Genomic DNA, 15,595 nt, shown 5'->3' with positions numbered 1-15,595 from the left:
CATTTTTTTAAGGCGACGCATGTTATGGGCAGAGACTGGGGACATTCATCACATTGGTACCTAAGAGTGAAAGCTGTACATTATGGACTACAATTGGCTGCACATACCAAGCTATGATTTCATGTTTCATCTATCCCTTTTAGCCTCTCTCTTTCTCTAATAAAGAAATGTAGACAGTTAAATTAAACGAACATTTACATTACTAAATGACATCTTTGAAGTAATGGTTTACTCATGAGCTCAAGAGAACGAGGGATACTAAGATATAAACTGGACAACAATACTTTCTCCCTGTGGCATTCAAAATGAATGCTATGTTGAAACCATTACAATAGTTCCTGCCAGAGACCGTCAGTGACATCCCACCTGCAGATCGAATGGACAAATGACCCGAGGGGGCTTAGGAGAGCTCACAAATCTTCCCCAAATGGCACTCTATTCGCTATATACAGTAATGAGACGACTTTTGTCCAGAGTCTTATGGGTCTTGGTCAAAAGTAGTACACCATAAAGGGAATGGGGGCACAGCCACAGTCTGTCCCCGTGGGGTGTTATTGAGGCTAACTAGAAGGTACAGTGGCCGGGCGGGGGAGCCATGTCATCCTCAAGTGGGTGAGATGTATTGCACAGCCCGGCCATGACCGCATTCCCACTCCATCTTGGCAGAGCCAAGGAGAAAACACCTGGCATCCAGAAATTCAGTAAAGAACATTTCGAATTTAGGTCTTTAAATTCACTTCCAAGATGTTGTAGGAATGTGGGTGTGCAAAACAGGTGGCTCAAGCTTTAAAATTCACTTCCCAAGTTGTTGTAGGAATGTGGGTGTACAAAACAGGTGGCTCTAGCTTTGAAATACAAACAGATCTTTTTTTTTTTAGACCACCACCAACTCAAACTCAACACATCAACACTTTACCTCCTTGAAGTAAGCTAGACTAAATGAATCAAGACTACATTGGCAATAAACCCACATTGCTTCACATGAGCTGCACTTTCTTTGTTGCACATGAGAGATCAAAGCTGGAATATCACCTGCGAGGTTACAGTGGAAATGATCAGCCTGATCTTGCCACCTAAATGATTCGTGTGGAGGGGTGCTAGATAATCTGTGGTGCTCGCTGGGTCCATCTGCCAGAGACCTCCGTATTTATAAAGTTTTTAACTCATGAGGTTAAAACAGGTGAGGAAGGGTGAACAAGTAGCATTGTTCAACTGATAAAGAATGGTAAGGCTTGATGACGAGAGATGAGGAAGTAGAGAGCGACTGACATACAGATAGATGGTCAGGAGATCTGCTCTCACCTGGACTCTCCCTGATTTATCACCATGTACATCTCCCAGGAAGTGTCCTCAGTGATCGCACCATGGGGAACCAGCAGGCTGACTCCTGCAAGACACAACAACAGAGTCAACAACAACAAAACACTAAAGATATCTTTGAGATGCCTGTATATACTGTAGTTGAGCAGAACATGGATTCCTTCTATACTGAACAAAAATATAAACGGAACATGCAACAATTACAAAACATTATTAAGTTACAGTTCATATAAGGAAATCATTCAATTGAAAGAAGGAAATGAGGCCCTAATCTATGGATTTCACATGACTGGGTAGGAGTGCAGCCATGGGTGGGCCTGGGAGGGCACTTGAGAGAAAGGACCAGCCACTGGGGAGCCAGGGCCCTGCCAATCAGAATTTGTTTTTTCCCCACAAAAGGGCTTTATTACAGACAGAAATACTCTTCCGTTTCATCAGCTATACAGGTGGCTGGTCTCAGACGATCCCGCAGATGAAGAAGCCGGATGTGGAAGTCCTGGACTGCCATGGTTACACATTGTATGCGGTTATGAGGCCGGTTGGATGCCAAATTCTCTAAAACAATGTTGGAGGTGGCTTATGGGAGAGAAATGAACATTCAATTCTCTGGCAACAGCTCTGGTGGACATTCCTGCAGTCAGCATGCCAATTACACACTCCCTCAAAACTTGAGACATCTGTGGCATTGTGCTGTATGACAAAACAGCACATTTTAGTGGCCTTTCATTGTCCACAGCACAAGGTGCACTTGTGTAATGATCATGCTGTTTAATCAGCTTCTTGATATGGCACACTTGTCAGGTGGATTGATTATATTGGCAGTATAAGCAAATTTGTGCACACATTTTGAGAGAAATAAGCTTTTCGTGCTTATGGAAAATTTCTGGCCTCTTTTATTTCAGCTCATGAAACACGGGACCAACACTTTACATGTGCCTTTCTAAAGTATTCTGACCCCTTGGATTTCTTCAGATTTTATTGTGTTACAAAGTGGGATTAAAATGGATTTAATGGTCATGTTTTGTCAAGAATCTATAAATAAAATTAACATCCTTATTTTTTTTAAATAAATCAATTCCAAACTAAAATATACTGTAGTTGTCGCATAAGTATTCACCCCCTTTATTAAGGCAAGCCTACTTAGTTTAGAAGTAAACATTAGCTAAGCAAATCACATAAATTACATGGGGTTGACATGATTTTTGAATGACGAACCCTTCCTCTGTCCCCCAAACATAAAACATCTGTAAGGTCCCTCAGTCAAGTATTGAATTTTAAGCACAGATTTAACTACAAAGACCAGGAAGTTTTTAGAAAGCCTCAAAGAAGGGCAGTGATTGGTAGATGTGTAACAATAACAAATCAGGCATTAAATATCTCTTTAAGCATGGTCAAGTAAATAATTATGCTGTGGATTATGCATTAAACCACCCAGGCCTCCTGAGTGGCTCAGCAGTTTAAGGCACTGCAGCGCAGTGCTTGAGGCGTCCCTACAGATCCGGGTTTGATCCCAGGCTGTGTCACTACCATCTGTGACCGGGAGTCCCATAGGGCGGCGCACAATTTGCCCACCGTCGTCCGGGTTAGGGGAGGGTTAGGCTGCGGGGGACTTTACTTGGCTCATCGCGCTCTAGCGACTCCTTTGTGGCGGGTCGGGCGCCTGCAGGCTGCTTCGGTCGTCAGTTGAACGGTGTGGCTGGCTTCCGGGTTAAGCGGGCGGGTGTTAAGAAGTGCGGTTTGGCGGGTCATATTTCAGAGGATGAATGACTCGACCTTCGCCTCTCCCGAGCCCGTTGGGGAGTTGCAGCGATGAGACAAGATCGTAATTGGATCGCAATTGGATATCACAAAATACATCCCAGACACATCAAAGACACAGTCGTCCTTCTGAACTGAGCTGTAGGACAGGAATGAAACTGCTCAGGGATGTTACCTCGAGGCCATTTGTGCTTTTAAAGGGTTCAATGGCTGTGAAAACTGAGGATGGATCAAAATGATTGTAGTGACTCACAATAATGACCTAAATGACAGAGTGAAAAGAAGAATATAAATAAATATACAGAATAAAAATATTCCAAAACATGCATCTTGTATGCAAAAAGGCACTAAAGGAATACTGAAAAAGAAATAACGCAGCAAGTGAATACAATTTTGGCCTAAATGCAAAGCCTTATGTTTAGGGCAAATCCCAAACAACCCATCACCGAGTAACTGCCTCCTTATTTTCAAGCATGGTGGTGGCTGCATCATGGTATGGGTATGCTTGACATCAGCAAATACTTGGGAGTTTTTCAGGATAAAAAGAAACGGGATGGAGCTAAGCACAGGCATAATAGGAGGAAAACCTGCTTCAGTCTGCTTTACACCAGAGACTGGGACAGGAATTCACCTTTCAGCAGGACAACAACCTAAGGCCAAATCTACAGTGCCTTCTGAAAGTATTCAGACCCCTTGACTTTTTCCACATTTTGTTACGTTACAGCCTTATTCTAAAATGGGTTATATAGCACCCAATAATGACAAAGAGAAAACAGGTTTTTAGAAATGTTTGCAAATGTATTAAAAATAATAACAGAAATATCATATTGACATAAGTATTCAGACCCGTTGCTATGAGACTCAAAATTGAGCTCAGGTGCTTCCTGTTTCCATTGATCATCCTTGAGATGTTTCTACAACTTAATTGGAGTCCCCCTGTGGTAAATTCAATTGATTGGACATGATTTGGAAAGGCAAACACCTGTTTATATAAGGTCCCACAGTTGACAGTGCATGTCAGAAAAAAAAACAAGCCATGAGGTTGAAGGAATTGTCCGTAGCGCTCAGAGACAGGAATGTGTCGAGGTACATATCTGGAGCATTGAAGATCCCCAAGAACACAGTGGCCTCAATCATTCTTAAATGGAAGAACTTTAGAACCACCAAGAGCAATCAGGGGAGAAGGGCCTTGGTCAGGGAGGTGATGGTCACTCTGAATCCGATGGTCACTTTGACAGAGTTCTAATTCCTCTGTGGAGATGGGAGAACCTTCCAGAAGGACACCCATCTCTGCAGATCTCCACCAATCAGGTCTTTATGGTAGAGTGGCCAGACGGAAGCCACTCCTCAGTAAAAGGCACATGACAGTCCGCTATGAGTTTGCCAAATGTCACCTAAAGACTCTCAGACCATGAGAAACAAGATTATCTGGTCTGATGAAACCAAGATTGAACTCTTTGCCTGAATGCCAAGCGTCACATCTGGAGTAAACCTGGCACCATCCCTATGGTGAAGCGTGGTGGTGGCCCCATCATGCTGTGGGGATGTTTTTCAGCAGCAGGGACTGGGAGACTAGTCAGGATCGAGGCAAAGATGAACGGAGAAAGGTACAGAGACATCATTGATGAAAACCCGCTCCAGAGCACTCAGAACCTCAGACTGAGGCAAAGGTTCACCTTCCAACAGGACAACGACCCTAATAACACAGCCAAGACAACTCTGAATGTCCTTGAGTGGCCCAGCTAGAGCCCGGACTCAAACCCGATCGAACATCTCTGGAGAGACCTGAAAATAGCTGTGCAGCAACGCTCCCCATCCAACCTGACAGAGCTTGAGAGGATCTGCAGAGAAAAATGGGAGGAACTCCCCAAATACAGGTGTGTCAAGCTTGTAACATCATACCAAAGAAGACTTGATGCTGTAATCACTGTCAAAGGTGCTTCAACAAAGTACTGAGTAAAGGATCTGAATACTTATGTAAATGTCATATTTAAGGTTTTAAATGTTTTATAAATTAGCAAACATTTCTAAAAACCTGTTTTCATTATGGGGTATACACAATACCCCATAATGAAAACAGGTTTTTAGAAATGTTTGCTAATTTATAAAACATTTAAAACCTTAAATATGACATTTGTAGATTGATGAGGAAAAAACACAAATAAATACATTTTACAATAAGGGTGTAACGTAACAAAATGTTGAAAAAGTCAAGGGGTCTGAATACTTTCCGAAGGCACTGTACACTGGAGTTGCTTACCAAGAAGACAGTGAATGTTCCTGAGTGGCCACATTACAGTTTTGACTTAAATCTGCTGCAAATCTATCCCCAACATCTTGAAAGAGCTTGAAGAATAATGGGCAAATATTGCATCATCCAGGTGGGCAAAGCTCTTAGAGGCTTACCCAATAAGACTCACAGCTGTAATCGATGCCAAAGGTGTTTCTAAAATGTATCCACTCAGGGAGCTGAATACTTATGTAACGACTATATTTTAGTTTTTTTTTAATTAATAAAAACATATATATATCACATTTTTCTTACACTTTGACAGACTATTTTGTGTAGAGTGTTGGGGAAAAAATACAATTAATCCCACTTTGTAACACAATAAAATGTGAAGAAATCCAAGGGGTTTGAATACTTTTGCAAGGTACTGTATATCTGTGACTGTGTTGACCTGTACTGGTGAAATACTTAAGTGCAGGACTAGACATTCAATACTGCGTATGAGCACAACCACACAGCTTCATAGCACCATTCATATATTGGAAGCAATACCATTTACCTTTTACAATGCCTAAAAACCTGAAACCTTACAAAGGGTTAGCGGGAGACTGGGGTATAGCAGCTGTATAGGATATTCAATATCTGCCTGTCTATAAACAGCAATGGAAGTGTTTCGTCATCCCCCTGTCTGTCATCTCCCCTCTTGCAAATCAACCAGTTAGCGTTCATTAAACCAACACCTGCCACCCTGTCAGATGTTTCACTGGGGATGGCTGTGCAGGAGCCTTCCAGGACCTCTTAAATCCCCAGAGTGACAGGGAACAACATCCTTAGCCCAGAGGATTATGCTCACACCACCAAAGTTTGATCATCATCAGTTTACGTCCCACAGGACTGACTGATGTCTGAGATTGTATTGAACGTTGTCGGTCTGTGTGTGTGCATACATGTTCATGTGTGTTTACACGTGTGCTTGAGTGTGTAGGACATGTATTCATCCTGAAAGAAGAGACTGGCAGTTAGCCAAGTGTTGGCCATGTATGGTTGTCCGTTCAGCATCGTTAAAGACATTGTAGATGTGAGAGTGGTCCATTTGACCGCTGTGACTCTCTCCACTCACACACAACCATCAGACTGAAGGAGCCTGATTTCCCTGTGCCTCTCCATCAGTGCCTCTCCAACAAAGCCGAGGGCCCTACACACACCAGGGACCGGGAGAGAGATGTCAAAGCTACAGTTCACATGGAACTGTTGACCCCTGACAATTGTGGCAGTCCTCATAGCAAACTCATCTACTCCCTCCACTTGTAGTCATTGTCTATGATAATAGGCCTGACCCCGGTTTGCCTGGGAGGGCTGGTGGGAATGTAGAGGAATAACAAACAGTTATACTCGCTTCCTGTACTTGACCTACCTGAGAAACAACATTAATGAATCCTACTGTACTGTATCAACATGCATTAGACTCTAGAAATGATTAAAGGGACCTGGTCTGATTCCCAAATGGCACCCTACTGTTTTCATAGTGCACTACCTTTGACCAGGGCCCATAGAGAACAGGGTGCAATTTGAGATGTATCCCTGGTTTCACTAACTAAGACATTCACTTAGACTACCTCTACTTGTTATTAGTCAAGCGTGTGCATGTTTTTGCTAAACTGAACATTATTTTCCATTAGAATAGAATAAAAAATGCTAGAATTAGATATTAGCACAGAGTAGCCATCATCAGAGAACAGTCTACCCATCTCTCTTCATTAAACCCATGTACTGTACTTTACCAGTATTTGGCAGCACAAACTGTTTAATTCAGCTGTAAACACAGCTTCAAGTGTAATTCAGTCTTTGAACACATTGAACTCACCAGTATTTGGCACCACCAACCGGCCGCCCAGATGCCCAAACACGCCCGTGGTTCTCATCTGATCTTTAGTGGGGGTGAGGGGGGGCCCGTTGGGAGTGAGCAGGCCCTTCTTGGTGCTCCGTCTCTCCACAGTGTTGTTGCTGTAGTCTCGGTTCAGCCCCCTGGGGAAGGTCTCGGGCGGATGGCCTTTGGGAGCGTGGTACTCAGCGCGGTCGGCCACACCTAGTGAAACCATAAAGGAGCTCTGAACTTTGACCTTGTTGTCTGGCAGGGGGTCAAAGAGCTCTTTATTGTCTATGGAGTCCTTGAAGCAGATGGGGCTGCTATAAGTCCGGCCCACTGTCAGGTCTGGCTGCAGAGAGGAGTTGAGAAGCAGTGGGCTCCCTAGAGAGATGGAGTGGAACACACAGCCACAAAGTCATGCCGTCATCTAAATACCCTAGCTCTCTCTGCTGGAGCCATTGGCTGAAGTGAAGTCCACTGAGCAGGGAGCACACTCTGTCAACTGATGGAAAACAGGCTTTTAGTGTGAATAACATGTCAGGGTATGTGACTAACACAGAGTTACGGTACAGGTAAATAACCTGGATAAAAGATACTGTAGCTATCCAGGTCAGGGCTGAGCCATAGTCACTGGTCAGAGGTAGATGTAATTACCAAGCATACACAGCTTGATCTCCATGATCCATCTGTTGGAGTCAGTTCCTCTCTGTACACAAAGTCATCCTCCTGGAGGACAAAGTCCTTCTCTGTCTGTGGTCACAGCACAGCGCTGGGGTTGTGTGTGTGGGTGTGTGTGTGTGTGTGTGTGTGTGTGTGTGTGTGTGTGTGTGTGTGTGTGTGTGTGTGTGTGTGTGTGTGTGTGTGTGTGTGTGTGTGTGTGTGTGTGTGTGTGTGTGTGTGTGTGTGTGTGTGTGCGTGTGTGTGTGTGTGAAGGTGCTAAGGAGGTCTGGGTGACCGTCCTGTAAATGAGGGTCCTTCAGCCCTCATAATCAACTCAACTGTCCAAGGAGGTGGTCTTCATCCACAGCCATTAGACGCCTGACCACACTGCCAAACACCGCATGCATCTATCTGGCACATCCAGACATTAGGGCCCCAGGACTCCCTGTGCCAAGATAACGGCGGAGTCACAAAGTCATTGCTGCCCAGCTGCTGCCTGGCGAGGGGCATAAGGCAGGAGGCTAATGTTTTATTTTTAGGGGGAATCGTTAATTGCTGGGGGGCTTGATTTGTGTCATGCTTTCAGGGTGTGTTTGTTTCTACTGAAAGACTAACTAGAGGGTATTGTTCAATCAAGGGCTTCTCCTTGTAACTTCATCGTCTAGTCTTGTGCCTGAAAATGCGTAACAGGATGAAAGTATACAATTTAACAATTTTTAAATCTATTGCACTTCAATCACAGTAAAGGATATCATGGGAAATGTTACATTTGACGGAACTGAAATAAAGAAATTGAGCAGTGTGAGATATTACTGATCAGTGGTGATTTGCTACTGATTGCAGTAGACATAATAGCGGACTATTGAGAAAATTCATATAGATCACGCCCCAAAAAATGTTCAGTGGCCATTGCTTAAACTTTCAATCTGGCATGCATACTTTTTTCCCCCCTTCTCAGCGCAGTGGAGATGGTAGAGCAAAACGGAATTGAGGAGGAGGTGGGAAGACAGAAGTTAATGAAATGGACCTCACGTTGAATACCTTGAGGGATAGGTTTGGAATTGGACCTCTGATTATAAAAAGAAAGAGAAAAAAAAATAGAAAATCGCTCACGGCCAGCAGTAATGCATAGAGACAGGGTCAGGCCTAAAGATTCATTCACCACTCCGCCTTAGCTCCTGCCACATGAGGGGGTGTATCTAAAGCATTTAAGGGACTTTTAAAATAAATTAAAAGGGCATGAAAAGCTACTAATTTCTTATGAAGAACACACTTGAGAAAAGCTTTGTTTTTCTCTCTCTATCTATTGCCGTATATTATTGTGATTATGAAAAATCAACCTGAATAAGGTCGACTGGGGGGGAACAGTCAGGAAAAATATTATATACTCGCTATTCATTTGTGTTTCTTTCCTTCCCTCTGTAAAAGAAGGATCCAGACTGGAAATGGGAAAGCGGATAATATGAGCTATATTTCTTCTGCTCCATTAGCAAGCTGATGGAGAGGGGAATGGGATGGAGTGATGGTGGCCGGTGGATGGCACAGCAGGCGGCTCCTGAAAAGCTGGCCTATTTAAATAGGATTGATAGCCTGCCGGATGTAGCGCTCCACAGTCCCCCAGCTTTCCCTTCCCGCCCTGCGCGTGGTGAGGGGCTAGGCATGAGTGTCAACCCAGGCCTTGGGAGCAGTGGATGTAGTGGGCTCAGCATGGCTCCGGCAGGGCTTTTCACAGTGGTGTCACATCCAGCCAGGATTTATCACCCGCTTCTGCAATGGCTATCGCTTGTGCTAACCCAGAAGTGTCATTGACATTAATAGGAAGGATGCCCGGGACAAGCCACAGCCCCAGACACTGTTATGAACAGAAGTTATTGCTGTGCACAACAAAAATGCAATTGATGTTCAGTGTTCCATGCTTTTCACATTTATCCATCAGTGGATTTGGCTGGGGCTATCTGACGGCAGGGAAGGGGGATTGGTTGCTTGACAGTCATGCGTGTGTGTGGTCTGCGGCCAGGTGGACACAGGATGCGTCTGTCAAAGATTGATTACCTATCTCGGCAATGACAGAAGAACTGGTCTGTCAAAATAGAAGGACAGATCCTTTCAGCGCTTATGAGAATATAAATTTGAGGCAGATGTGCAGGGTTTGCACAGTGCCGCCACCGTGCCGCCTCAATGCAAACACATGCAATCAATCACCAGCAGAAGCAGCCTGTCGAAAGGGTCCTTGAAAAATCCTGCCTACCGTTTGGCCTTGTGCGCAACTGGGCATGTCTCCATGAAGTGAAAGGCAGCGCTAGGTCACCTTGTCTGGTGGTCTTGAAGGTGAAAGACTGGAAGCCCCCGGTGAGCGCGGATGAGTCGATGACGTCAACGCCGTAGTTGCTCTGGCTCCTCCTGTACAGCATGACGGCCACCACAAGGACAGCCACAACTATGACTCCCGAGCCCAGCCCAGAGTAGAGAGCCACGTCGTTGGAGCCGTCCATACCTGGTACACACACAGACCAACACAGACAGAACAGTCTCAATGGATGTTTGCTAAGTGTAAACAATAACATGCAAGAAGTTCAACTAAGGTACAGTACAGAGACACTGAAGAGGAAAATGTGAGAATGGTGATGGTAGTGAATATTTTGTGGTGACATTCTGAGGCATCTAAAATAGTAATTAAAATACACAGTATTGTCTTTGACATTATCACTAGGAGCTTTTGGAGAGAAGTGAATTCATTTGAAAGTACAGTGTAGAGCACTTTGAGGACTGTCCATCCCAAGACACAGTTCAACTGCTCATCCAGCAGGCTCATCTTCCTATGCTACATTATGCAGCACACAGAGGACTAGATGAGCATGGAGAATTTCGCCTCTACACTGCTGTTACACAAGACATTCATAAAGCTGTTAACAGTGAGAGTGAGAGGGGTATAACTGCCTTCAGACCCACCAGTCTATATCCAATAAGCCTAATGGTACATATTAAACTACATAGTACGGCCCAATGGTCAATGTCTGACAGTGACAGGAAATGATCCGAAGCAAATTAATTTAGAGTAGCCCCGTTAGTATGATCACTCACCAGATGTCTGTCTCCCCTTTCTAGAACTCTCCACTGAATTGTTTGACCCAGAATGCATTGCAAACCAGGCACAGTGAGTGAGCCTGTCTGTCAGTCTAATGAAGTCTCATTACAATCACTGCTGAGGCTCCAGTCAAGGTAGCACCTGAATCATTTCAGGAGGTGTCAGGCGCTATGCAAGGGGAAGAGAGCGTCTGAGCTGAGACCCACCAGGGGAATACAAGTGAGGATACACTGCAAATTGGTCAAATTAGCTCGTTTGCATAATTACACTGCATTAATCCCTTACAATATAGCATATGTTCAGTTGTCACAACCGATCAATCTCTCGACTCAATCCGAGAAGGAGAGCACGTTGTGATGTCACGCTCGTGAAGAGTGAACAGCTGAGTGATAGAATGGTAGAACCTGGTTATAGTAAAAGAGATCCTATTCAATTACTCTAATTATTCTAATTCCTAATTCTACGGTTATAGTTCTGTTCAGAACCTGACTACAAGCGTTTTGGATGGGTGTGATGGCTGTTTAAAATGCAGGGAAATTAAAGTTAACTAATAGGTAGGTGTCTAAAAAAAGCTTCTCATAAAAAGAAAAAACTGGTAATATTCTGATTCTGGTTTCCTGAACTTTCATCTAGTTACAATTGTATGCCTCACAAATTAGGTAGACAGCTAGCCTGTTTCAAGAGTTGGGGGTTGAAAGTAAAAGAAATGCAGAAAGGAAGGACTCACTTTGAGGTTTAACATCATGCAGCAGCTTTCCATCTGCAAAGACAGACACAGAATGAGACAGAAAAGAGAGAGAGAGAGACAGAGGTGATTAAACGCCAGCCCTGGTTGTGTCCCAAATGGCACCCTATTCCCTTTATAGTGGACTACTTCCCTACAAAAGTAGTGCCCTATAAAGGGGGGAAAAAGTTGCCATTTGGGACGCAGGCAGAGCGAGGTGATTAAACGCCAGCCCTGTGTGAGTGCGGTATCCTACTAGTGCACTTCTTTCTGACTCAAATCATGTGGAGAGGCCCTACCACTGAGATATGCCAATACAGATACAGACTGCCCAGATAATGATGTATGGCTTCATTACCAGACTCAATATCCACATGGATAGAAGTGGCCAAGGGAGAGATTGGCAAATGGGTCTGAAAAATACCATGATTATCTCTCTCCTTTACAAAGAGAAAAATGTCAAATATTTTCGGGAAATTGTATTTTTACCAATACTTCTACCGCACTAGCCCAAAATACCAGTACTACTTTTTAAAACATGCTGATGCCCCTTTCTTTTATCCCATTCAGGGACTGTATGCGTGTAAGATTTCCTTTTAGTCAGGTAATTACTGTCACAGTTTGTGACCCTTAATATTACATCACGGACTCCATTTTGACAACGCGAGCGTGACTCTAGTTTGCAGTAGATCAGACCATGTGTAACTCAATATTTATTTCAAAACCTCTCATTGTGCAACATTCATGAGTTTATCACTAAATTATGCAAATGTGAAATTAAGCATTACGGGTGCGGGTAATGCACTGCATCAGTAACTAAATTGCTTTGACAACCATGGTCAAAACGTTCAAACTGTGGTCAAAACGGAATACACTCCTCCATGTCTTCAGTGATAGCTACAGTATATGCTCTTGTGACACGGGGGATGTTTCACCTGAACACCACAGGAGGGATTACCATAGTGTTATCATGCATCGAGTGCTCCAGCAATGTGGACTTGATTCCAGTGTGTTTATTTGTCCAGCAAATCCCTCTGTGGCCAGCTGTTCAGATGTGTTAATGAGAAGTCATGTTATGATGGGTGTAATGGAGATACGGCTTATGGAGATGATAGTCGAGGTTAAGATGGCAATGTAGAAAAGAAAGAAATCCTTCAGAGAAAAGAATAAGGGACTTACTCTGGGTACACATTCCTCCAGTGCAGTTCTCGGTGGCATTGCTGGGCCCCTCACACATAATGCCCCTGTGCCTGGGTGGTGGGTTATTGCACTCCCTTCTACGCTGTCTTTCACACTGCACACCGCACGCCGTCCACTCACTCCACCTTTCCCAGCCACCGTCAACTGTGGGGGAGGAAATGGAACAAGGAACACACAGACAGACAGACAGAAGGTGAGGCGATGGTCCATCTCAAAGAACATTTAGTCCACATTAACCCTCAGGTCCTCCTCACATAATGGGATCAATTGTCTCTCTCTCTTTCTGCAGAATGTGAAATGAAATCCCCTGATTTAACCGTGCACGTTAAGACTCAGGTTCCTCTGTCGCCTGTGTCATTTGATCTAGGAGGAACCCATATGGTGCCAAAAACAGATTTCTTGGAAGCACTTTTTCGGCGACCTTAAGCCGTCTCTCCACACAAGCTCTGAAGAATCCGATTTCTTTTGTAGGATTCCATGAGTTCTATAAGCTCTCTGTTCTACAAGCCCTCTGTGTGCATACATATCGTGCTCTCTCTCCATATAGCTTCTTCCCTAACAGATGCAGTCTCCCCCTTGACTTGTGAGGAAACAGTTCTGAATTTTCTGTGAAAATTCACAGTTAAATTAATTAGAATTGAGAACAACTACAAACTATTGTCTGGTGCAGGAATAGACACAGAAAAGACATTGGCCTAACATCATTACTAACCTTTAGACATATACTGTAAGTTATCACACCCGGTCTCAGTGATGGAAATTCCGTTGGCCTCTATTGAGTTTCACCTTATTTCTCGAACAATCTTCAACATGTTTTTAAAGGTGATGTTTTGGTGCCTCTAGGGCAATTCAGAAAGCTGATTGAGGACCTTATTATGGATGAATGTGTTTGCTTTACGTACTTATATTTTGATATGTGTATTTCTGTCATTTCTGTAGTTCAGGGCTCATCTGTAAAAGAGACATTGGTCTCAGTATGACTCCCTGATAAAATAAAGGTAAAAAAAAATTCAAAATATTATAATATACAGTTGAAGTCGGAAGTTTACATACACCTTAGCCAAATACATTTAAACTCAGTTTTTCACAATTCCTGACACTTAATCCGAGTAAATATTCCCTGTCTTAGGTCAGTTAGGGTCACCACCTTATTTTAAGAATGTGAAATGTCAGAATAATAGTAGAGAGAATGATTTATTTCAGCTTTTATTTCTTTCATCACATTCACAGTGGGTCAGAAGTTTACATACACTCAATTAGTATTTAGTAGCCTTGCCTTTAAATTGTTTAACTTGGGTAAAACATTTCGGTAGCCTTCCACAAGTTTCCCACAATAAGTTGGGTGAATTTTGGCCCATTCCTCCTGACACAGCTGGTGTAACTGAGTCAGGTTTGTAGGCCTCCTTGCTCGCACACGGCTTCAGTTCTGCCCACAAATGTTCTATGGGATTGAGGTCAGGGCTTTGTGATGGCCACTCCAGTACCTTGACTTTGTTGTCCTTCAGCCATTTTTCCACAACTTTGGAAGTATGCTTGGGGTCATTGTCTATTTGGAGACCCATTTGCGACCAAGCTTTAACTTCCTGACTGATGTCTTGAGATGTTGCTTCAATATATCCACATCATTTTCCGTCCACATGATGCCATCTATTTTGTGAAGTGCACCAGTCTCTCCTGCAGCAAAGCACCCCCATAACATGATGCTGCCACCCCCTGTGCTTCACAGTTGGGATGGTGTTCTTCGGCTTGCAAGCCTCCCCCTTTTTCCTTTTTCCATTATGGCCAAACAGTTCTATTTTTGTTTCATCAGACCAGAGGACATTTCTCCAAAAAGTACGATCTTTGTCCCCATGTGCAGTTGCAAACCGTAGACTGGCTTTTTTATGGCGGTTTTGGAGTAGTGGCTTCTTCCTCGCTGAGCGGTCTTTCAGGTTATGTTGATATAGGACTCGTTTTACTGTGGATATAGATACTTTGTAACTGTTTCCTCCAGCATCTTCACAAGGTTCTTTGCTGTTGTTCTGGGATTGATTTGCACTTTTCGCACCAAAGTACATTCATCTCTAAGAGACAGAATGCGTCTCCTTCCTGAGCGGTATGACGGCTGCGTGGTCCCATGATGTTTATACTTGTGTACTGTTGTTTGTACAGATGAACGTGGTACCTTCAGGCATTTGGAAATTGCTCCCAAGGATGAACCAGACTTGTGGAGGTCTACAATTTTTTTTCTGAGGTCTTCACATGATGTCAAGCAAAGAGGCACTGAATTTGAAGGTAGGCGTTGAAATACATCCACAGGTACATCTCCAATTGACTCAAATTATGTCAATTAGCCTATCAGAAGCTTATAAAGCTATGCTATGACATAATTTTCTGGAATTTTCCAAGCTGTTTAAATTAAAGGCACAGTCAACTTAGTGTATATAAACTTCTGACCCACTGGAATTGTGATACAGTGAATTATAATTGAAATAATCTGTCTGTGAACAATTGTTGGACAAATTATGCATGTGTCATGCACACAGTAGATGTCCTAACTGACTTGCCAAAAACTATAGTTTGTTAACAAGAAATTTGTAGAGTGGTTGAAAAAAATAGTTTTAATGACTCCAACCTAAGTGTATGTAAACTTCCGACTTCAACTGTGTGTGTGTGATATATATATATATATATATATATATATATATATATATATATATATATATATATATATATATATATATATATATATATATATATATATAAAGTATA

The 15,595-nt window shown here is 43.2% G+C and overlaps 1 protein-coding gene across 3 annotated transcripts in view; it reads right to left on the bottom strand.

Annotated features, from left to right (window-relative positions):
- The window catches only part of LOC139576548 (netrin receptor UNC5D-like), a 228,634-nt gene that overhangs the window by 18,040 nt on the left and 194,999 nt on the right, over nucleotides 1-15,595 (bottom strand). The window contains exons 7-11 of one of the 3 annotated variants that reach the window (XM_071402761.1): nucleotides 12,824-12,988; nucleotides 11,648-11,680; nucleotides 10,144-10,329; nucleotides 7,173-7,556; nucleotides 1,303-1,387 (exon numbers count right to left, since the gene is read on the bottom strand). In XM_071402761.1, the coding sequence (XP_071258862.1) occupies nucleotides 1,303-1,387; nucleotides 7,173-7,556; nucleotides 10,144-10,329; nucleotides 11,648-11,680; nucleotides 12,824-12,988 (853 nt within the window). The remainder of the gene's footprint in view (nucleotides 1-1,302; nucleotides 1,388-7,172; nucleotides 7,557-10,143; nucleotides 10,330-11,647; nucleotides 11,681-12,823; nucleotides 12,989-15,595) is intronic. The other 2 variants (XM_071402763.1, XM_071402762.1) reach the window with 2 other exon arrangements.

This window comes from Salvelinus alpinus, chromosome 5, assembly GCF_045679555.1.
Source record: "Salvelinus alpinus chromosome 5, SLU_Salpinus.1, whole genome shotgun sequence".
NCBI classification, from domain to species: Eukaryota; Metazoa; Chordata; class Actinopteri; order Salmoniformes; family Salmonidae; genus Salvelinus; species Salvelinus alpinus.
Note: the sequence above shows the minus strand (reverse complement) of the source record. Positions and strands in the feature narration are given on the sequence as shown.